This window comes from Syngnathoides biaculeatus, chromosome 13 (assembly GCF_019802595.1).
Source record: "Syngnathoides biaculeatus isolate LvHL_M chromosome 13, ASM1980259v1, whole genome shotgun sequence".
NCBI lineage: Eukaryota > Metazoa > Chordata > Actinopteri > Syngnathiformes > Syngnathidae > Syngnathoides > Syngnathoides biaculeatus.
Genome location: NC_084652.1, coordinates 15641725 through 15666685, shown reverse-complemented (window position 1 = coordinate 15666685; position 24961 = coordinate 15641725). Strand labels below are relative to the sequence as shown.

General features: G+C 40.8%; 1 protein-coding gene and 1 non-coding gene across 4 annotated transcripts in view; both read right to left on the bottom strand.

Annotated features, from left to right (window-relative positions):
• lig1 (ligase I, DNA, ATP-dependent) overlaps window positions 1-24961 on the bottom strand; it is an 83898-nt gene that overhangs the window by 30957 nt on the left and 27980 nt on the right. For all 3 annotated transcript variants that reach the window (XM_061839771.1, XM_061839770.1, XM_061839769.1), the window contains exons 15-18: window positions 14427-14526; window positions 8606-8691; window positions 7443-7558; window positions 4182-4277 (exon numbers count right to left, since the gene is read on the bottom strand). In XM_061839771.1, the coding sequence (XP_061695755.1) occupies window positions 4182-4277; window positions 7443-7558; window positions 8606-8691; window positions 14427-14526 (398 nt within the window). The remainder of the gene's footprint in view (window positions 1-4181; window positions 4278-7442; window positions 7559-8605; window positions 8692-14426; window positions 14527-24961) is intronic.
• trnas-gga (transfer RNA serine (anticodon GGA)) lies at window positions 17051-17123 on the bottom strand. Its single transcript has one exon. It is a non-coding gene; the product is annotated as a tRNA-Ser (tRNA).

Genomic DNA, 24961 nt, shown 5'->3' with positions numbered 1-24961 from the left:
TTGTAGAAAATGCTCCGCTCTCTCCTTCTCACAGTATATCCCATCAAGAGTCTTTAATAAAGGTAGCTGTGATGTTAAACGTATCCAATTCCATAATTTATACTTATTTCACATTATTTTTGCAAGTAAAGCCTTAATTAGGTTTAGGGATGCATTTCAGAGCGCCGTTGCTATCTTCCTTCCTCTACGGGCAACGATTTATTAGACAATAAATTAGATAATCTACAAATGAACAAAAATCAAAACACACAACAGCTGCTCTCATGCGACGGGGCCAGTGCCAGAGCACGCCCATTAATGATGAGAGTAGGGGGTCTGATTTCTAGGCACAAAACACTCCCTCCACCACTGACACTTTTCGCCCAGCCACAAATTTTAATTTGTTGAAATACACACTAGCATGAATGTCATATTGGTTAAAATTAAAAAAAAACATGAATATTATTGCATTTTATGTTGATGATAATCATCTTTGAAGATATTAGGGGTTTTTAACTTTGCACAGTATCTTCGTCTATAATATAAACAGGGTTCAGAGAGATAGATTGATAGAGAATGAGATTTGTTTGATTCATAAAGTTAATAACTTTGCACAGGACTGTGTTGGTAATGAGGGAAATGAAAATGACAAATTAAGCAGGCAATCTTTGCAGTTAGCATATGCCCCCCCCCCCCACACACACACACACACACAAACAAACACACACCCGCTCCCCACCACACACAGACTTGTAATTCTGAGACAATTATACATGATGTCACACAGCAAAAGAACTGATCATCTTATTCCCAGGACAAACACAGCAGCATTTATCACCGATCCATCCATCCATCCATCTTCTGAGCCGCTTATCCTCCCAAGGGTTCGGGGAGTGCTGGAGCCTATCCCAACTGTCATCAGGCGGGGTACACCTTGAACTGATTGCTAGTCAATTGCATGGTACATGGAGACAGATAATAGTCACACAAACAATCACACCAAGAGGCAATTTCGAGTTTTAGGAATTTTTAGGGTCAACAAGAAATCGGAACCACAAGCTTTTTCTTTTACGCCTAATAGTGTGTCGCATCTGGAAGAAGCACATGACTTATGTTACAGTGGGTCACGTTAAACTAAAAAGGAACACAAAAAAAAAACGACTGAAATGGCACTGTCACAAATATAGCCACGATTTATGTTTTTTAGATCCACAAATACTATATATTTACAAATTACATGATTTCTTGATACAAATGTTTGACATGTTTTTCAGATACAAATATATGTGCGATTGACCTGTTTTATGAGATCCACAAATATACCTATCATTTACAAGTTTTTAGATTTCAGAATATAAAAGCCATGAGCACCTGTTTTTTTAATGTTTGTACATTTATCATGACTTACTATTTGTACATATTTAATTCTGCTTGTGTGTTTGTGGAACAGCGGGGACGCATTTATTTCAGACACACCGTTTTCAGGATATTCACACACAAATACTAAGAATATTCACACGTTTTAAGACTGTGTGTTGATGTTTTGACAAGAATCTCCTATATTTTTTTTACCCTTCTGGAAGCATTTTCTTTATGAGAAAAACATCTAAGGTTTATTGGCGACCCGTCGAAACCTCATAATAGATAGGAAACAGTGATTTAGCATAGTTTTGCTGAGCTGCGAATGATGGCAACTGCGCGGCACAACAAACAAACATCCTCCACTGAGCGACGCAATCATGCAGGTAACTCAATTAAGTATTTTGACACAATTAAAGCCCAGGCCCGCAGATATACGACTGACACTGCAATACCAGCCACGCGCCAACGAGCGTGAATGAGAACGGCTCTAATAAACCCATGTAGCCTCATTTACTATTTAATTGCAGCTCTCGACTCGACAGGAGGGGGTGAAAAAAACAAGCTTAGTGGGCACGAAAGAAGAGAGCGCTCACTCTCGGTTAACCTCAGGTCGATTCTCTCAGAGCGGTTCCAGCAGATCGTCTTGCAATTGTCACCTTAAATGACTCTCCACGTCAAAGCGGCAAACACAAAATGGCAGCTGCAGGCCCGGCAAAATGACCGAAAGTGCGACAAGGAACAACTTAAGGTGAAGTGAGAGTTCTTTTTTTTTTTTTTTTAAATTAAATTGGTGGTACCTTGACATGAGTTTAATTTGTTTTTTGACCTAGCTTACAACTCAAATTACTCACATATATAAAGTACCTGACTAGAGTTCGTTTTTTTTTTTTTAATTGATTACCTACACATTACTGAGTAAAAAAAAGATCACAAAATGGCAAAAGGAAAGCAGTAAATGTTATTTGTATATGATGCAAAGTGGCGACATACACACAAAAAAATAATTTGTGTAATGTTATAAAATGAGCTTGACATTACAGTGACCCCCCCCCCACTCCATCGTGGGCATTGTATTCCAGACCCCCCCGATAAATGAAAATATGTAACACACAGATAGGATTCCTGTTATGACATATTCAACATTATTCCCCCCAAATATTTTTCAAACAATTCAAATCATTCAGACTAAAATCTACATTGTATGTTCAAGAAATTCCTCCATCAAAAATTTCACCTTTTCAATACACAATTCTCTGACATCTTCTATAGAGCTCGTCCACCTATATCATAAAATCTTGTGATTTTTGTTTAGGTAGCCATATTGCCGGTCGAACAAAGCATTGTTGCAAGTTAATTCCGTTAGGACAAAACGAAAATATATCTTATAGCACGACAGACAGAGTTTTGTCCGATATTGTTAAACATTTAGAAGGTGATAATAAAAGAAGGTACGTGGAAAAATTAGAGACACTTGGCATAGAGGATCCATATTTAATGCTGAAGTCGATGTTTTTGGCGATAAGAAATTTGACTGTTAACCCGCTTCCGCTTGTATTGGACAGCTGGATATACACACGTACTGTAAATACTTCTTGGTTAATTGAGATTGAGAAGAATAATTCCTACCTGAAATGAAATGATCGCTACTCAGGCATCTGTCTTTTGGTTGGGCACCATCCATCACATTTAATTGCTGAAATCCATCGATCTTTATTCGTCTTTTCAGCTGGTATTCCATAGAATATCTTTGCTGAACCGTCTCGTCTATTGTGACCTCCAACAGGACAAAAGGTCTCGGGCAATTTGAAAAATATGCTCCGGTTCAACGACTCCCGCACTGCTGAGCAGCTAGGTTTGACTGGCAATGTGGCGCTGTGGAAACTGTGACGTCACGTGCACGAGCTCTATACCACTCGTTCCTACCATTTTTTGGGTAGATTCAAACCGTTCCAACTTCAGGAAATGCCCTAAAATAAGGTAAAAGTAAACCCATACATAAATTGTTCAACTGATTCATATTTCAATTTTGTTCCACAATTTCAAAATGACCCAAATTAAGATTTTTTGTTGTTTCCTGTTACTTAATCTTTAGTTCTTTAATGGACCAAACCATACCAACTGCCACATTATTTCACATCATTTAAAATAATTCAAAAACATTTCACATCATCGCATATTATTCAGTTTCATTCCACATTAATCCATATCGGTTTTTTCAATATTCTATACAAGTCCATATTTAATAGCATGCACTTTCATTCTATATCATGTCACTCCATTCAATATTATTCCAAATCATTCTACATTAATCCATAACATTATGTATAATTTGAATATGATCATTCATAATCATTCTTTATGATTTCATTCACTATTCACCAGAAATTGCAGTCAAGTTTAAAACCCAAGAAAAGGGACTGCATCTAACCAGCTGTTTTGGTTAGCATCAAAGTTCAGCTGGACTCAAGAGTTCAATTTGAAAGTCCATGTGTGAATGAGAGAGCCAATGAACTGAAATTGTTAGTTACTATATTATGAGGAATCTATTTGAGGTTGCAGGTTTCCATGTGAGATCTGTGAAATTTGGCATCCACAAGATTACATTGTATAATTGCTAACGCGTCATATAATGGAGGCATAACGTTGTTTACACAAGCAAGAGGGTGCAAAAGCATCAGGCCAGACGAGTCTAAACAGGCTGGCATAAGTCTTGGTGAGGGATCTTGAATTAACAAAAGATTAAATAAGTGACATCTTTATCATTAACGGAGCGAGGTTCAACCCAGGTGGCTAAAGTTAATGCATCGATGCCATTTTGCTAGATTTTGGACACACTTTACCTTGGGAATACGAGAGATGATGTCGGGATACTTGCTGGTGTTGTCCTCCTGGTTGCGACTGAATATCTGAACCTCACCACTCTCCAGGATGTGAATCTGTTCGGGGGAAAATAATAATAAATAATCATCAGTGCAACGTGGATTCCAATCAAAAATGACAAAGTGGTTAAAAGGGTGAATTTTCCCTGCTAGCTCAATTGTGATCCTAAGCAGAATCAAAAATGGCTAGCTGGTCATTAAAAAGATCAAGACACTAAAAGGGGGCGGCACGGTGCATCAGCTGATAAAGCGCTGGCCTCACAGGTCTGAGGACCCAGGTTCGATCCTGGCCCCAGCTGTGTGGAGTTTGCATGTTCTCCCCGTGCCTGCGTGGGTTTTCTCGGGGCACTCCGGTTTCTTCCCATATCCTAAAAACATGCAACATTAATTGGAGACTGTAAATGGCCCCTAGGTTTGATTTTGAGCGCTTCTGTTTGTCTCGATGTGCCCTGCGATTGGCTGGCAACCAGTTCAGAGTGTACCCTGCCTCCTCCCCGTTGACAGCTGGGCCAGGCTCGAGCACTCCCCACGACCCTCATGAGGATAAGCGGCAAAGAAAATGGATGGACTTCAAAAGAGCAGAGTCATACATTAACTAAAATGTAAATTTTGCAGAAAAAAAAATTGTATCAATGCAGAACATGCTCAGGGGGATTTTCCATGTCAAAATTTTAGCTGCACCGATGAAATATTTTTGAATGAAGTATTCTATCATTCCACTGACTATTTTGTGTTATTAAAAACAGGTATAACATTTACTAATAAATTCTCTCTATTGTGACAAAGCTGTTATAATTGTACTTTTTATATCCAAATGTTTTTATTTTTGTATTGGAATGTTTTTATTTTTGTATTGGAATGCTTTTAATCACGTAAAGCGCTATACAAATAAATTTGCTTTACTTTAACAAAATGAAATAATTTTGGTAAGCCTGACTTGAAATAGGTTTAGTCCGATTTGACTTCAGACAGTGAAACAAAAAATTAAATGTGTCTTTTTGCACAGGGCATGTGAACTTCTGGCTTCAACTTTATGTATGCAATGCCACTGCAGTTTGGATGCTCCAGTTACAGTAATCTGACCTACAGGTTTATGTGATTAAAAGGTGAAAAACAAGTGTTGAACAAAACAGACACATATGACAACAATGGCAGACGAAGGAGCAGGAAAAAGTCAACAGAGAAAAAAGATGCCTTAGAACTGAGGTCTCAAACTGGCAGCCCATGGGCCATATATGGCCCCAAGACGATATTTTGAAGTCCCCACCTTACTATGAAAGTTTAATGTTAGTGTAACCCTCATATTGTACATTAATGGCACTTTTACAGTGTTGTGTGCAGACCTGACGAACCTAACACTCACGGTGGGGTGTACGGCGCTCCCACCACAAAACAAACACATTCCAGAAACAACAACCAAGAAAAACAGAAGTTCCCCGGCACAGCTTAATATTTTAGCAAACATTTTCTTGTGATGCGTTACATAATTTAATTAGAGCTCGCCTAAATTTACACGTTCCATTTAGGGACGTTGTCACTCACTTGGCGACTTGCTTACGTTCTGCTCTAAATGGATGTTTCAGAGACGTCAAACTGACGCTTAGCTCTGGAACAAAAGGATAACACCAGACAAAGTCATCGTCATAACAGATGCTGCTGGGCATGCACAAAGCCTCAAACATTCCAGACATTTAAACTTGTCTCGTCCAAAAGATGTTTCAGCTCATTTGCCGGCTTTGGGCCGTCTGTTTTTCTCAGTCTTCTATGCTGAGAGAGGAGCCTAATTGCTGCAAGATTTGACGTTTTTGTTTGGCCACATGCTGGCATCCATAGCGGCGGCTGATCAGCTCAAGAGGCGTACAAGTGGAAACAATCTGGAGCTGCTGTGTGCACTCCATAAAAAAATAAAAATCGGCACAAAAGACACAGCTACTGTTTTGCCTTTATTCTGAGTTGTGATCGCCTTGAATAATGGATAGTCTATCGTGAGCGATAACGATACAATTAGGTAGTAACATTTTGTCCAACACTGGTCATTTGCTAAAACCTGTCTTTTTAAGTGAGCCAATAATTAATTATAAAACTTTAACATAGAACCCATAAAAAATTGCCCTACATTTGATAGCGTATAAAACATTTTACAAGCCACGTTATGTTGATTGGTAAAAGATGAATAACATTGTATACATCCACATAAAATGGCTATTATAGTTTAAAAAAAGTAAAAAGTATTCCCCCTTTTTAAGTTTTCATGAATGCAAAATTAATACAATAGACAAATATAAAAATGATAAGGTCTATTTTAAAAAAGCGTAATAATTAAATTGATAAAAGCAAGAAAAAGGTCAATTAAAAAATAGCACCTTTCAGTGTAACAAAAAAGTACCTTGTAAAAGCATGTATTATTGCTACAAAAGGAAATTTGTTACACGACCATGAAAAAAAAGATCACCTGCATGATCTAAAACATCATTGGTTTATAGCGCACACCTCAATCCTTGAGACGGACGTGCTAATACTGAAAAGACACTACAGATGTCGACTCAGCATCTCAATTATTGCCGTTTTCTCCCAGCGTGCTGATCAATGAGCGTTAATTTTGACGAATAAACCCACCAAATATGCAGACAATCGTTCACTTGACTGAACTTGATGGGTTGCTCCTGTTATTGTTATTCATCACTCTCACACAGAGCGAGTGACATTGTAGGACTGGGCGTGCGGTGTCCCATGAGTTCCCCTGCTGGTCATTGTGTGAAATAACAACCAAATGCAACATTGAGCTGCCTTCTTATTTGGCTGGAGCTCAGTTCAAAGGCTCTTTATAGGCATGACTGTCCAGAATTAACGCTGCCAGCCAGATGGGTTTGCATTACAATCTTCGGCTCTTAATGCAGACGCCTCCTGCTGTGTCTTACATGTTTCCTTCTCCACTCTTATTCGTTTCTCTTGCCTCTTATTTCAACACACAAAAATCTTCTTCATCCTCCTTTCACTCTGTGCTGTCTGCCAAAAGACCCACGGGAACAACAGTGCCAATGTTTATCTTGAAAGAATAGGTGAACAGTAGAGGAACACTCCACTGCAGTGTGCGTGTATGTGCATGGAACACTTCACACACACGCGCGCGCGCACGCACACACACACACACACACACGCACACGCACACGCACACACACACGCACACGCACACACACACAGACACACACAAATGAAACTCACTTGCGCACGCTCGCCGTCGTACTTGTACTCGCAGGTGAATGCCGCCTCATCGAAGCGTTTCATCACCTCCCCAACACCCTTAGTGGGGTGCGCCAGCATGGGCCTCAGGGGTACGCCTGCCACACAGGGGTGTGTGATGATAGTAGGGTGGGAGGAGGGGGGGGGGGGACAGAAGAAGGATGGGAGGGAATTTCAGATTCACTTTCAATAAGAGCTCATATTTGAAGGACGCTTGGAAATGGGCAAAATAACCCTAAAATGGCCACTTGGAAAGAAAACGGGAGACTTAGTGTGTTTCCAGGCATGGGTTCTTAAGACTTTTTTTGTAGGTCAACTCAGGATAGATAATTGCTATTAAATTTCATGTTCTTGTGTAAAATTGAAATTGAAAATTTAAACCTACTCAAAACCCTAATCTGTAACCATAATCCTAAACATCTATAAAAGGGAAGCCAGTTGGAATCTTATTCTCAGTAGTAACACTAATTTATGAACAATAATTTACCCCTTTCGGGTGGAGGCCCTGTAGCTCAGTGGTTAGAGCACTGGTTTGGTAAACCAGGGGTTGTGGGTTCGTATCCCACTGGGGCCTCCACTCCCTGAGAAGGGTTGCGTCAGGAAGGGCATCCGGCGTAAAAATTGTGCCAAAACATATACGTGCGTTCCTCTGAGATGACACGCTGTGGCGACCCCGAAAGGGACAAGCCGAAAGAAACTTACTGTTCTTGTGTAAAATTAGTTTTGACTGCGGCTTTAGAAGGACCAGAACAAATGATTAAAATTACTCTAAAATGGGTGCTTAGAAACAACTTCCTACGTTTCCAGGCATAAGGTTCTTGAGACTTTTTTTTATTAAGTCTACCTATGACAGACATTGCTATTAGGTTTGATGGTGCTGTGTGAAACTGCTTTCAGGGAAGCGTTTGTCTCTGAAGGACCCCAGGAAATATCCCAAATGACCCTAAAATCGGTTCTTTAAATCCAAAAAGGCTTCCCTAAGATCCCTGCTTACCACTTACAAATGCTTACAGATCCATTTACGTTGCAGTTTCTTATCAGGTTGTGTAATCAGGATTAACTGTTTATCATTAATGGTTGGCCCCCAGAAAAACAGATCAATAAACATTTGCATTATTGTAGCAGCCTCCTCAAAGGCAGCTTACCTGGGGTGAGCTTGCAATGATTGGGCAGCTGGTCAATGCCTTCTTTGAGAAGGACCGGGATGAGGATGTCGTAGTTGGGCATCTCACTGTACACAGGGAAAATACATTTATGAGGTGAACAAACACCGAGAGGTTGTTGGGAATCGTATTTTCCCTGTTTATATCACAATTTTTTGCTTGCACACGGCAATTTTCCGGATTTTTAAACAGGTTAGTTTTTTATAGATATATATAGATGTAACAGTATTTTTGTAATTTTTAAAACTTATGCAAAAAAGGGCAATATTATGAACATAAAGTTAAAAAAAGTATGAGGAAAAAGCTGCTATTTTGTGATTTTTGTATTTTGTTACTATGAAACAGTTTTGCATGAATATCAAAAGAGAAAAAATTGTGAGACTAATGTAAAAATATCTTAGTTTATAGCATCACATCTTAAGTATAGTACCACACTGTGCCAGTAACAGTCATTGCTGACCTACATGAGACAGAGTACAATGGACCCGAGGAATAAGCACTGATCATTCCATGATCCCATTTGGAACCATAAATATTTGTAAACTAGAGAAATGTTTCCCAATAAAACTACCGTAATCTCTAGCCTATAAACCGCGACTTTTTTTCCACACGCTTTAAACCCTGTGGTTTAAGCGGTGATGCGGCTCCTTTGTGCATCTTTTTCTAACGGCCGTAAGGGGGCACTCGAGCGGAAAAGTTAAGAGTGAGACCGGTGGAATATCTGTGCCGAGGAAGTGACTTTTACCGGTCCGGCCCTGTTAGCGCTGCGCTAGCATGTTACTGCCGCGTCTCACTGATTTTTACCAGCACGTTTTTTTTTAACCAGCCCTGTTAGCACGGTGTTAGCACGATGGGGCTAACGTTAAACTCTCTGTGTACCGTCTTTCTTTGTAAATATATGGTGTTTCAATGTGGGCTCTTGCAGCTTTTACACAGCTGCGGTGTATGTATGTACCAAATGGTATTTCCTTTACAAATGTACTGGGTGAGACTTATAACCAGGTGCACTCTGTAGGCCGGGAATTACAGTAATAGAAATGCAATGAATCCATTCTAGGCCCAAAACTAAGTTAGTGAATAGAAATAAATGGTCAAAAAAAGAATCTGCCTTTCACCTAATGTTAGCTGGGATAGGCTGCAGCACTCCCGACGACCCTTGTAACGATAAGCAGCTTAAACAATGGGCATGGAAATGCAGCGGCTGAAGTAAGTATTTAACATTTTATCAATTTCTGTAATTAAATACTGTATATATCCCAGGGTGTTACTAATATGAAAATTTCAACACATGGGAAGAATCCAAGCAGTCCACAAATACAAAGAAAGTAAAAGAAACAAGATCAGAAATTAAGTTGTGTGTAATAATGTGAAATGACAGTAGCAAAGACACCAACTGGTATTTACAGGTATTTAATCTTCATCTTTTCCTTTCGGCTTGTCCCGTCCAGGGTGACCACAGCGCATAATCTTTTTGCATGTAAGCCCATTATCTCCTGCATCTTCCTCTCTAACCCCAAGTGCCCTCATGTCTTCCCTCACTACATCCAACAACCTTTTCTTTGGTCTTCCTCTCGTTTTTTTGCCTGGCAGCTCCATCGTCAGCACCCTTCTACAAATATACTCACTCCCTTGCCTCTGGACATGTCTAAACCATCGAAGTCTGCTCTCTCTAACCTTGTCCCCAAAACATCAAACTTGCCACCACACCAACCTGCTTCCTCCTAGCGAGAACCTCAACATCTTCATTTCTGCCACCTCCAGTTCTGCTTCCTGTTGTTTCTTCAGTGCCACCATCTCTAACCTGTACATCATGGCCAGCCTCACCATTGTTTTATAAATTTTGCCCTTCATCCTAGCAGAGACTTTAGACGAATGCTCATTTTTGTTTGGCACAGTTTTACACCAGATGACGGAACCCTCTGCATTTATCTGGGCTTGAGACTGGCCTACAAATTGGACTGGCTTGTGCCCCCAAAGGGATGCAGATTTATTTAATATTTTGTACAAAAACCTTTGTATGCAATGCCAGTTTACTATATGGAAAAACTAGTCGCACGCATTATTCTGGTGTGATTTTTGTGTATTCTTTCACACAAGTAATTTTCAAATCTTGAAGGCATTATGAGTTTTGTTTATGGACCTTGAGTTTCAGTTATTTCCATAGATTATTCATTGTTTTCAATGCAGATGATTGGCTGGGCCATTCTTGCAGTTTTAGTTCATTTTTTGTTGAAACCAGTTGAGAACTTCCTTGGGAGTATGTTTTGGATCATTATCTTATTGAGATGTCCACCCTTGTTTCATTTTCATCCTCCTCGTAGATGGCATCAGATTTTTACCAAGAATATCTTGCTACATCTGAGCATTCATAATTCCTTCAATAATATCAAGTTTATCGGTACCATTTGCTGAGAAGCTGCCCCACACCATCATGTTCCCACCTCCGAGCTTCGCTGTTGGTATGATGTTCTTAGGGTGATGATGTTGTGCCCCAGAAATCAAAGATTAGATTTACAGCATATAATTCAGGAAATACACCAAACCGGAAGAGACGCTGCTGTCCCTCCTGTGTAACTTTTCCATTCCAAATTAATTTTCTTCAATCTGGTTTAGTTGCTACAGTATTATGGCCCAAACAGTGCTCACTGGAACATTCAAAAGCTTTGATATGCGCCTGTAACCAATGCCATCGTCATGCTTTGGAACAACTTGTTTACAACGGCTTTCAGACATCTCTTTGATCTTACCAATCATGAGATGTGTCTTGACTCACAACTTGACAATGACACCTTTTTGTCGGCCATCAATTTGGACTGAAACAGCTGACGTTTATTTGGACCGATAAGGAACTGGATTGCTGTTTAATTATTGATCAGTTTTAGGCATTGTCTTGGCTTTCCACGCCCTTTCTTCATGCGTTCAATACCCAGTGTCATTTCACATTTTATACACAAATTAATTTCTGACATTATTTGTTGTACCTTCTTTGTATGGGTAATTACTTTTGTTAACAACATTTAGTTAAATTTTCAGGTCAAAATCACCTTTGGAAGTGTATTTTGTACAAAAGTAGTGATGTGTTAAATATTTATTTCAGCTGCTGTATGTGGAAACACAATTATAAAGAACCAATACACTCAATAAACAACTGTTTATTGCTTTAACAAAGGAAGAAAAAAGTGAAAAAGGTTGACGGCTGCTCCATTGAAGTAGTCTTTTGACAAAGGTAAATTCTGAACGAGGTGTAGGTGTTTTTTTTTCATTTTTCCTCTTTCTTTTCTAATTCATTGGTTGATTTTTAGATCTAAGGAATCTTGTCTTTTTCTATTCAGAAAAAAAATAATCAGAAAGTGGGATGTCACATTGTCATTTGAAAGCTCGCTCTGCTGGCCAATTTGCTGCACATTTCTTTTGATCACTTTTATTATTTTTTGATTGCCTTGCTCAGGCTATCACCATCGAGCGCTTTCTCGGTTGTCACTCTAATAAAGACCTAAACAACAAAAATTCAGTACTTACATTGTGTGACATCTCCAGGTTGTGCTCAGTGCTCACCTTCCCTTTTCTTAGGAGCCATTCTGACTGTTTAGCCATGTAACAATGTCCATCCATGGTCATTATAAAAAGTGCGGCTATTGCTTGGATCTGTGATTGGCTGAATGTACTTCAGCGGAAGTACAGTGCTGTATGTGGACAGTTATTGCGATGTTATGACGCCGACATTAACCGTTTGGTCTTTAAGTTATGCTAAAGTTTACTGACATACAAATTGTGGAGTTTAGATGGACTAAAAAAAAAAAATAATAAATTCAGACTTTTTTTTATTACAATTGTAATCAGATGCCTACATGCACGACAGATTTCAGCCTTCAGCCAGATAAGTACTTTGCATCTTACAGCAATGTGGAATCCACTGACCTAATGACAGTGACACGATGCAAGAAAAAGAACATAGACCCTGTCCATGCCAAGTCCAAAACATTGGAAAATATGTAGTATGTAAGGTTCCCATGAAAACATCAGGTGTATTGTTTGTTCATAACCTGAACACTTGCTGTACATATGTGAGTATTGATGAATCTTACAGTGAAGAAAATATGTATTTGAACACCCTGTATATTGCAAGTTTTCCCACTTTGAAATCCTGGAGGGGTCTGAAATTTTCATCGTAGGTGCATATCCAGTGTGAGAGAGAAACTAAAAAGAAAAATCCAGAAATCACAATATATCATTTTTTTTAACGATTTATTTGTGTGATACAGCTGCAAATAAATATTTGAACACCTGAGAAAACCAATGTTACTATTTGTTACAGTAGCCTTGGTTTGCAATTACAGAGGTCAAACGTTTCCGGTAGTTGTTCACCAGGTTTGAACACACTGCACGAGGGATTTTGGCCCACTCCTCCATACAGATCTTTTCTAGATCAGACAGGTTTCTAGGCTATTGCTAAGAAACACGGAAAGATTTTTTTGATGACTCCTCTGTATCATCCAAATCGTCATTGGCAAACTTAAGACAGGCCTTGACATGTGCTGGTTTACACAGGGGAACCTTGCGTGCCATGCATGATTTCAAACCATGACGTCTTAGTGTATTACCAACAGCTACCTTGGAAACGGTGGTCCAGGCTCTTTTCAGGTCGTTGACAAAGTCCTGTTGTGTAGTCCTGAGCTGGTTCCTCACCTTTCTAAGGATCATTCAGACCTCACGAGGTGATATCTTGCATGGGGCTCCACTCCGATTGAGATTGACCGTCATTTTAGCTTCTTCCATTTTCTAATGATTGCTCCAACAGTGGACCTTTTTTCACCAAGCTGCTTGGCAATTTCTCCATAGCCCTTTCCAGCTGTGTGGAGTTGTACAATTTTGTCTCTGGTGTCTTTGGACAGCTCTTTGGTCTTGCCCATGATACAACAATGATATGTGTTACTGTTCCATGTGTGTTCAAGTCGCACTTGCTTACAGGTTTACAATTTCGACATGGAAGTGGACTTTTGAGAAAATTCCTGAAAATACAAGTGTGAGCACTAGGGGAGTCCAGGGTCATGCCCCCCTGAGAAATTTTTGAAAAAAATGGATGGCTGTGGTGCATTCTGGCAATATCTGTGAACAAAAATTGAAAGTAAAATTTCCAAGTCCTGGCCAAAAAAAAAATTGGGCAGAAGTTCCCCAAGGGCCAAGCCTACGTTTAACTACTACTACTACTACACTTAAAAAAAAAAGTTTATTTGAATAATACTTCTAAATGTGTTTAAGTCAGGGGTGTCCAACATCTGGCTTTGATAACTTTTTTTTTTAATTTTTTATTTGACTGTCCGTGTACTAAAAACAAAATTAAACATTGCCTGCATCAGTAGGTCATAAAAAATATGCAAATGTTAAAAATATGCCAGAATTTTTTTCACAAAGATTAAATGTGGAAAATGTGTGGTAGAAAATATATGCGACCCTTGTGTGGATACGCGGCTGAGAACATGGATGGAAATACATTTTTGATTTTTTTTTTTAAATTGGCCCAATTCATAAACTGTCATTTTTTTATTTCTAATGACTGTACTTTTACTTTTTAAAAACCTACGTTATTTTTAATTTAATATTTTATTTTTTAAAAATCCTCTTTATTGACAAAATGATCATTTGAATGTAATGAGATGGCTTTTGTTAACTTGAAAAAAAATATATAAACTTTCCCGATATTGCTGATTATCACTCATTTTGAGTGGCTCCCCATGATAAATCGGCATTCACTTTACACTGTAACCACATGCTGCGTCACCAAGATATTATCAACTGTTCTTACCAGTAAGTCTGCTTAAGAATGAGGCTCTTCTCTTCAATCCAAGCTCGTCGGCTCTCAGTGGTCATCCCTTTGCCGGCGTCTATCACGGCGGGGGAGTTGCCTGTGAAGAAAAAAATAAAATTAAATGAAAAAAAAAACACCACCAAGCGTATATTTTGTGTGTCAAAAAGGCTCAACATGTTTGGCAGATTGTACGATGCACCGGAGTGGCATCAGAGGTCTTCAATGATTTACCCCCGGTTCTGTTTACAAGAACTGCGAGGTCCATTTGTGATGAAACGAGCCACCTCGGAGCCACCAGAAACACCAGAAAGGGATGATATTTGCAGGCAAGCACGGGAAATAGACAAAAGTCTTGGGACACCAATGAGTCACAAGCCATTCAAATAATAAGTATTCTTCCACATGGGAATTTTGATGTGAAAAGTGGCGCAGAGTCACTGCAGTGGACAGTTTTATATATTTATACTAAAAAAGCTGCTCGAGTCTTGACACCTAAATTGCACATCAATCACTACGTGGAAAATCTCATTTTTGAAAGAGCTGTTTTATTTTATAGACCTAACTTTTATGTCATAGTTGCGCATAAATCACTACAGAGGACAGCTATTGAAAAATGTAGTAAATCTAGTACAGTGGGGCAAAAAAGTATTTAGTCAGCCACCAGTTCTAACACTTATAAAGATGAGAGAGGCCCGTAATTTTCATTATAGGTATAACTCACCTATGAGAGACAAAAGGCGAAAAAAGAATATCCAGAAAATCACATTGCCTGATTTTTAAATTGTTGCTGGTATTTTAGCTCATTGATCCATGCAGTGATGTTTTGGGGCTGTTGTTGGGCAACACTGATTTTCAACTCCATCTGAAGATTTTCTAAGTGGTTAAGATCTGGAGACTGGCTAGGCCACTACAGGACCTGTGCCACACAAATAAGCAGGGGAAAGTGTGTAAAATAAGCACGGGCATCGATGAAAAAGACGTTGCTTGGATGGCAGTATGTTTCTCCAAAACCTGTATGGAACTTTCAGCAGTAATGGTGCCTTCATACATGTGTAAATTGGCCATACCATGGGCATTAACGCAGTCCTATTCAATCACAGATGCTGGGTTTTGAACTTTGCTTCCATAACAGTCCGGATGGTTCTTTTCCTCTTTGGCCCGGAGGACACGGCATCCATAATTTCCAAAAACAATTGGAAATGTGGACTTGTCGGACCACAGAACAGTTTTCCACTTTGCATCAGTCCATCTAAGATGAGCTCAGGCCCAGAGAAGTCAGTGGCATTTCTGGGTGTTGTTGATAAATGGCTATTGCTTTGCATATTTGAGTTTTAAGTTGCACTTCCGGATGTAACGTCAAATTGTATTTACTGACAATGGTTTTCTGGAGTGTTCCAAAGACCATCTGGTGATATCTTTCACACATTGACGCCGGTTTTTGATGCTGTGCCACCTGAGAGATCTAACTGTTACGGCCATTCAATGTTGGTTTTCGGCTTTGCCGCGTACATGCAGTGATGTCTCCAGATTCTCAGAACCTTTTGATGATATTATGGACTGTAGGTGATGAAATCCCAAAATTCCTTGTAATTGTACGTTGAGGAACATTGTCCTGAAATGGTCTGACTATTTTACTCACGCAGTTGTTCACAAAGAGATACACAGCCCCCAATCTTTGCTTGTGAACGACTGAGCAATTCAGGGACGCTCCTTTTATACCCAATCATGGCACCCACCTATTTCCAATTAACCTGTTCACCTGTGGAATGTTCCAAAACAGGTGTCTGATGGCCATTCCTCAACTTTCTCAGTCTTTTATGCCAACCTGTCCCTGCTTTTTTTTTTTTTTTTTTTAAATGGGTTTCAGCCATAAAATTCAAAATCAAAGTTAATGATTATTTGCTAAAAACAGAGTTGATCAGTTTGGACATGAAATATCTGGACTTTGTAGTGTATTCAGTTAAATATAGGTTGATCGTGATTTTCAAATCATTGTAATGTGTTTTTATTTATGCTTAACATGTCCCATCTTCATTGGAATTGGATTTGTATGTATAAAGTGTGTTTTTAAAAAAAACATTTGAGGAGAAATGAAAGTTTTGTGGGGGGGAATATTTTGCAGTATAATCACACAGGGACCTAAACCAAATGTTTTATCAAACAAAAATATGACACTAATGGGGGAGTTCAATCTCGGGCTGCAGCTAATGAATATTTTGGTACACATGTATCCTAGTGAATATTGAATTGAACAATCGAGGATTGTGACAAACTATATTTTTGCTGGGTTAAAACTCAATTATGACTACAAAAGAGAAGATACAACCTTTTCCTGAACAACATACATCTAAAACTCTTCCATGACACGTCACTTTAAACTGCATACACTATGACGTCTTGATACCCTTTGCACAATGGTCATTTCACTGGACTATCACTAATTGGCATTGTAACTCCTCTAAACGCTGGAAGGATCCGCATTCTTTGCACAACTGTGTGTGTTTCTTTCGGCTTGTCCCTTTCGGGGTCGCCACAGCGTGTCATCTCAGATGAACGCACATATGTTTGGCACAATTTTTACACCGGATGCCCTTCCTGACGCAAGCCTTCTCAGGGAGTGGAGGCCCCAGTGGGATAAGAACCCACAACCCCTGGTTTTCCAAACCAGTGCTCTAACCACTGAGCTATGGGGCCTCCATAAATGTTCTGTCAACACTGTAGCTGTAGTATTCAATTGACAGTATATGTCTATATTATACTAGGAAAGCTCAAATGCAGCCCTATGGGGGCACAAACCAGTGCAATCTGTAGACCGGTCCCAAGCCCGGATAAATGCAGAGGGTTGCGTCAGGAAGGGCATCCGGCGTAAAAACTGTGCCAAACAAATATGAGCGTTCATCTAAAGAATCCCATACCGGATCGGTTGTGGCCCGGGTTAACAACGCCCGCCCCCGGCACTGCTAACCTGCAGAGCGTCAGTGGAAATTCAGCTACTGTGGGTCGAAGACAAAGAAGAGGAGGAAACTGGATCCAGCGTCAGAAGAAAAAGAGGAATGCACAGAGCCTACAACTGAGTGGAGGGACTTTGAATGATGGGACTATGACAGGAAAAGCTCAGGAGTTGGTTGACATGATGATTAGGAGAAAGGTTGATATTCTGTGCATCCAAGAGAGCAGGTGGAAAGGTAGTAAGGCTAGAAGTTTGGGAGCAGGGTTTAAATTATTCTACCACAGAGTAGATGGGAAGAGAAATGGAGTAGGAGTTATTTTAAAGGAAGAGCTGGCTAAGAATGTCTTGGAGGTGAAAAGAGTATCAGATCGAGTGATGAGACTAAAATTTGAAATTGAGGGTGTTATGTATAATGTGGTTAGCGGCTAGGCCCCACAGGTAGGATTTGACCTTGAGTTGAAAGAGAAATTCTGGAAGGAACTAGATGAAGTCGTTCTGAGCATCCCAGACAGCAAGAGAGTTGTGATTGGTGCAGATTGTAATGGACATATTGGTAAAGGAAACAGGGGCGATGAAGAAGTGATGGGTAAGTACGGCATCCAGGAAAGGAACTTTGAGGGACAGATGGTGGTGGACTTTGCAAAAAGGATGGAGATGGCTGTAGTAAACACTTATTTCCAGAAGAGGGAGGAACATATAGTGACCTACAAGAGCGGAGGTAGAACCACGCAGGTTGATTATATTTTGTGCAGACGATGTAATCTGAAGGAGGTTACTGACTGTAAAGTAGTGGTAGGGGAGAGTGTAGCTCGACAGCATAGGATGGTAGTATGTAGGATGACTCTGGTGGTGGGTAGGAAGATTAAGAAGACAAAGGTAGAGCAGAGAACCATGTGGTGGAAGCAGAGAAAGGAAGAATGTTGTGCGGCCTTCCGGAAAGAGGTGAGACAGGCTCTCGATGGACAACCGAAGCTCCCGGAAGACTGGATGACGACAGCCAAGGTGATCAGGGAGACAGGCGGGAGAGTACTTGGTGTGTCATCTGGTAGGAAAGGGGAGAAGGAGACTTGGTGGTGGAACCCCAAAATACAGGGAGTCATACAAGGAAAGAGATTAGCGAAGAAGAAGTGGGATACTGAGAGGACTGAGGAGAGGCGAAAGGAGTACATCGAGATGCGACGTAGGGCAAAGGTAGAGGTGGCAAAGGCTAAACAAGAGGCATATGAAGACATGTACACCAGGTTGGACACGAAAGAAGGAGAAAAGGATCTCTACAGGTTGGCCAGACAGAGGGATAGAGATGGGAAGGATGTGCAGCAGGTAAGGGTGATTAAGGATAGAGATGGAAATGTGTTGACTGGTGCCAATAGTGTGCTAAATAGATAGAAAGAATACCTTGAGAAGTTGATGAATGAAGAAAATGAGAGAGTAGGAAGAGTTGAAGAGGCAAGAGTGAAGGACCAGGAAGTGGAAATGATTACTCAGGGGGAAGTCAGAAAGGCACTACAAAGGATGAAAAATGGAAAGGCAGTTGGTCCTGATGACATACCGGTAGAGGTATGGAAGCAATTTGGAGAGATGGCTGTGGAGTTTTTGACCAACTTATTCAACAGAATACTAGCGGGCGAAAAGATGCCTGAAGAATGGAGGAAAAGTGTTCTAGTTACCATTTTTAAGAACAAAGGGGATGTTCAGAGCTGTGGGAACTATAGAGGAATAAAGTTGATGAGCCACACAATGAAGTTATGGGAAAGAGTAGTGGAGGCTAGACTCAGGACAGAAGTAAGTATCTGCGACCAACAGTATGGTTTCATGCCTAGAAAGAGTACCACAGATGCATTATTTGCCTTGAGAATGCTCGTGGAAAAAGTACAGAGAAGGTCAGAAGGAGCTACATTGTGTCTTTGTGGATCTAGAGAAAGCCTATGACAGAGTACGAAGAGAGGAACTGTGGTACTGCATGCGTAAGTCTGGTGTGGCAGAAAAGTATGTTAAAATAGTACAGGACATGTATGATGGCAGCAGAACAATGGTGAGGTGTGCCTTAGGTGTGACAGAGGAATTTAAGGTGGAGGTGGGACAGCATCAGGGATCAGCTCTGAGCCCCTTCCTGTTTGCAGTGGTAATGGATAGGCTGACAGATGAGGTTAGACTGGAATCCCCTTGGACCATGATGTTCGCAGATGATATTGTGATATGCAGTGAAAGCAGGGAGCATGCAGAGGAACAATTAGAAAGATGGAGACATGCACTGGAAAGGAGAGGAATGAAGATTAGCCAAAGTAAAACAGAATATATGTGCGTGAATGAGAAAAGTGGAGGGCGAAGAGTGAGGCTACAGGGAGAAGAGATAGCGAGGGTGGACGACTTCAAATATTTAGGGTCAACAATCCAGAGCAATAGTGAGTGTGGTAAGGAAGTGAAGAAACGGGTCCAAGCAGGTTGGAACAGCTGGCGAAAGGTGTCTGGTGTGTTATGTGACAGAAGAGTGTCTGCTAGGATGAAGGGCAAAGTTGATAAAACAGTGGTGAGGCCGGCCATGATGTACGGATTAGAGACGGTGACACTGAAGAAACAACAGGAAGCAGAACTGGAGGTAGCAGAAATGAAGATGTTGAGGTTCTCTCTCGGAGTGACCAGGTTGGATAGAATTAGAAATGAGCTCATTAGAGGGACAGCCAAAGCTGGATGTTTTGGAGACAAGATTCGAGAGAGCAGACTACGATGGTTTGGACATGTTCAGAGGCGAGAGAGTGAGTTTATTGGTGGTAGGGTGCTGAGGATGGAGCTGCCAGGCAAAAGAGCGAGAGGAAGACCAAAGAGAAGGTTTATGGATGTGGTGAGGGAAGACATGAGGGCAGTTGGGGTTAGAGAGGAAGATGCAGGAGATAGGCTAAGATGGCAAAAGATGACACGCTGTGGCGACCCCTAATGGGACAAGCCGAAAGGAAAAGAAGAAGAAGGTACTAGGAAAGCTCAAACTACCGGAGACAAATTCCTTGCGTTTTTTTTTTTTTTACATACTTGACCAATAAAGCTGATTCTGACTTCTTCTTCTTCTTCTTTTCCTTTCGGCTTGTCCCGTTACGGGTCGCCACTGCGTGTCATCCATCTTTTTCCATCTAAGCCCATCTCGTGCATCTTCCTCTCAAACACCCACTGTCCTCATGTCCTTCCTCACAACATCCATCAACCTTTTCTTTGGTCTTCCTCTTGCTCTTTTGCCCGGCAGCTCCATCCTCAGGACCCTTCTACCAATATACTCACTCTCTCGCCTCTGGACATGTCCAAACCATCGAAGTCTGCTCTCTCTCACCTTGTCTCCAAAATATCCAACTTTGGCTGTCCCTATAATGAGCTCATTTCTAATCCTATCCACCCTTCTAACTTCTAGAGAGAACCTCAATATCTCAATTTCTTCCACCTCCAGTTCTGCTTCCTGTTGTCTTTTCAGTGCGACCATGTCTAATTTGTACATCATGGCCAGCCTCACCACTGTTTTATAAATTTTACCCTTCATCCTAGCAGAGACTCTTCTGTCACATAACACACCAGACACATTTCGCCAGGTGTTCCAACCTGCTTGGAACCATTTCTTCTCTTCCTGACCACACTCTCCATTGCTCTCTATTGTTGACCCCAAGTATTTGAAGTCGTCCACCCTCGCTATCTCTTCTCCCTGTAGCCTCACTCTTCCCCCTCCACTTTCCTCATTCACGCATATATATTCTGTTTTACTTCGGCTAATCTTCATTCCTTTCCTTTCCAGTGCATGTCTCCATCTTTTTAATTGTTCCTCTGCATGCTCCCTGCTTTCACTGCATATGACAATATCATCTGCGAACATCATGGTCCAAGGGGATTCCAGTCTAACCTCATCTGTCAGCCTATCCATTACCACTGCAAACAGGAAGGGGCTCAGAGCTGATCCCTGATGCAGTCCCACCTCCACCTTAAATTCCTCTGACACACCAACGGCACACTTCACCGCTGTTCTGCTGCCCTCATACATGTCCTGTACTATTGTAACATATTTCTCCGCCACACCAGACTTGCGCATGCAGCACCACAGTTCCTCTCTTGGTACTCTGTCATAGGCTTTTTTTAGGTCTACAAAGACAAGATGTAGCTCCTTCTGTCCTTCTTTGTACTTTTCCACGAGCATCCTCAAGGCAAATAATGCAGCTGTGGTACTCTTTCTAGGCATGAAACCATACTGTTGGTCGCAGATACTTACTTCTGTCCTGAGTCTAACCTCCACTACTCTTTCCCACAGCTTCATTGTGTGGCTCATCATCTTTATTCTTCTGTAGCTTCCACAGCTCTGAACATCACCTTTGTTCTTAAAAATGGGGACCACCACACTTTTCCGCTATTCTTCTGGAATCTTCTCTCCTGCTAGTATTCTATTGAATAAGTTGGTCAAAAACTCCACAGCCAACTCTCCAAATTGCTTCCATACCTCCACTGGTATGTCATCAGGATCAACTGTGTTCCCATTTTTCAATCTGTTAAGTGCCTTTATAACCTTCTCCTTATTAATCCTTGCCACTTCCTGGTCATTCATGCTTGCCTCTTCAACTCTTCCTTCTCTCCCATTCTCTTCATTCATTAACTTCTCAAAATACTGTTTCCATCTATTTAGCACACCACTGGCACCAGTCAACACATTTCCATCTCTATCCTTAATCACCCTTACCTGCTGCACATCCTTCCCATCTCTATCCCTCTGTCTGGCCAACCTGTAGAGATCTTTTTCTCCCTCTTTCGTACCTAACCTGGTGTACATGTCGTCATATGCCTCGTTTAGCCTTCGCCACCTAAACCTTTGCATCTCAATGTATTCCTTCCGCCTCTCCCAGTCTTCTCCATGTCCCACATCTTCTTTGCTAATCTCTTTCCTTGGATGACTTCCTGTATTTTGGGGTTCCACCACCAAGTCTCCTTCTCCCCTTTCCTACCAGAAGGCACCCCAAGTACTCTCCTGCCTGCCTCTTGGAGTATTTTGGCAGTAGTATTCCAGTCTTCTGGCAGCTCTTCCTGTCCATCTCGAGCCTGTCTCACCTCTTTCCGAAAAGCCACACGACATTCTTCCTTCCTCAACTTCCACCACCTGATTCTCTGCTCTGCGTTTGTCTTCTTAATCTTTCTACCCACCACCAGCGTCATCCTACACACCAGCATCCTATGCTGTCGAGGTACACTCTCTCCCACCACCACCTTACAATCAGTAACCTTCTTCAGATTACATTGTCTGCCCAAAATATAGTGCGTGCTTCTACTTCCCCTCTTGTAGGTCAATCTTCCTGTTCCTGTCTCTTCTGGAAAAAGTGTTCACCACTGCCAATTCTATCCTTTTTGCGAAGTCCACCACCATCTGACCCTCAAAGTTCCTTTGCTGAAACCCGTACTTATCACTTCTTCATGTCCATTGAAATCTGCACCAATCACAACTCTTTCTCTTTCTCTCTCTCTCTCTCTCTCTTCTCTCTCTCTCTCTCTCTATCTCTCTCTCTCTCTCCTCTCTCTCTCTCTCTCTCTCTCTCTCTTCTCTCTCTCTCTCTCTCTCTCTCTCTCTCTCTCTCTCTCTCTCTCTCTCTCTCTGAAAATTTCTCTTTCAATTCAAGGTCACATCCTACTTTTGGGGCATAGCCGCTAATTACATTATACACAACACCATCAATTTCAAATTTCAGCCTCATCACTCGATCTGATACTCTTTTCACCTCCAAGACATTCTTAGCCAGCGCTTCCTTTAAAATAACCCCTACTCCATTTCTCTTCAGAATCTTCTGATTCTGACTGGCTCCTTGTTTTATATAATATAGAGGTTTTATCTCTTAAATTAACATTGTGTATAAAAGATATTTGCATTCATTTTTAAAAAGTGCATTTTTCCTTAAGCAGCTATAATTTTGGCATTTCGTGATATAATATATTAGGTTCATGGTTGTGCATTTATGAGCAAAGATAAGTTGACAAATTTGTACTCCTACAAGTTCTGGGAATTTCCTTCATCTGACTCGGCAAAACCCTCCTCTTTTCCCCACTGAGCCCGTGGTCTAATTCGCTTTTATTAAAGCGTTGGCAAATGAGCTCTGAATGCATGAGTCTGTGACGGCCAAATTGTTTACAACAGTGGACACCTATTCAAAAACTTGTTTACTATATGCTTGAGTCTTGATTTGAAAGTTGCGCATCAGTCACTTTAGTGGACAGCTATTTAAAAATAAGTGCTCTTTTATATACTGTACTTCAGTCTTTATGTCTAATTTGCACAGCAGTGACTACAATAGAGACTGGCACATTATGCCATACTGTACACTGCCACCCACTTGTCAGTTGTTGTACACAACAGTTTCAAGCCAGAAGAAGACTCTAATCTACGAATATGTGTCAGCTGTAGTAATGACTGATGCACCACTTTGATGTCAAAAGTCATGTACATCGAAGAAAACTGCTTTTTCAGTAACTGGTGCAACTTTGACATCAAGAGTCAGATGTCAAACATACAGAGATCTCATTTGACTTAGTTGTCATAGTTTTAGTAACACATTTAGTAACACACCTGCCAAGCTCCTCACAAAAGCAGTGAGCCACTGTTGGAATGGTGTTGGCTCCGTAGATGCACACAAATCAGACACATTAGTGAAAGTCAACTATTTATGTGAGCTAGCGCAGCAGATACAGTTGTAAGCGCAGTGTAAAAACATCTACCTTACTGTTAGTAATTGTATGGTTAACTTACATTTCCCTCTCACTGCTATTAACATTGAGTTAGCTCACTTGACTTTTTCATCCGAAGCTGGACGTGGTGGGGCTCGCTGCAGGCTCGGCGGACAAAATCACAGACATTCACAAGATGGGAGCAGACCAGCCAATGAGCCTCGCTATTGAGAAAAGCCCGGGCAGCCAACAGTAAGCAGACAGGTTGCTATGTCACACCAAAATAAAGTATACAATATATTCCCAAGGAAAGTTTAAAATATAGTGCAGCTAGCAGGATAGCTGAGCTCCTAATCAAACAACAAGCAAGTGTTCCACCACCCTGTCTAATTTTGCGAGCTCGCCGTCTTTGACTAAGCAAAATGGCCTAGTCCAAGGCAAACCAAGGTAAGCCGCCCTGCCACACCCACATGAACTCAAGCATCACACTTAAGTTCAGTTTTGACAAACAAAGGGTGAGTGCAGTATGTCGAGTATGTTAAGATTTGCAAAATTAAAATGTGGAAAATTGCTCGAGACCTCACTGTTGTGTCAACAAGGCCAGCAGAAAAGATTAATTTATGTATTTATTATTATTTATTCACTTTATTAGAATCTGTATTACTTTCACTTTTTATTCACTTGCTCAACGATGCCATCATTTATCGTGATCATTTTTGGAAAAAATCTATCATCAGTCTGAGAGATTTGTATTTTATCAGGGCTGAACATATATTGAGAGTAAGTAATAGCAATGGATGACACAAAAATATTATATGAACAGCATAAAAGTCTGCAACTGCAATAAAAACCTGCAATATACCATAACAGCAAAGAAAGAATTGTGATATCGCAAAGGATTACCGTATCTGTATTG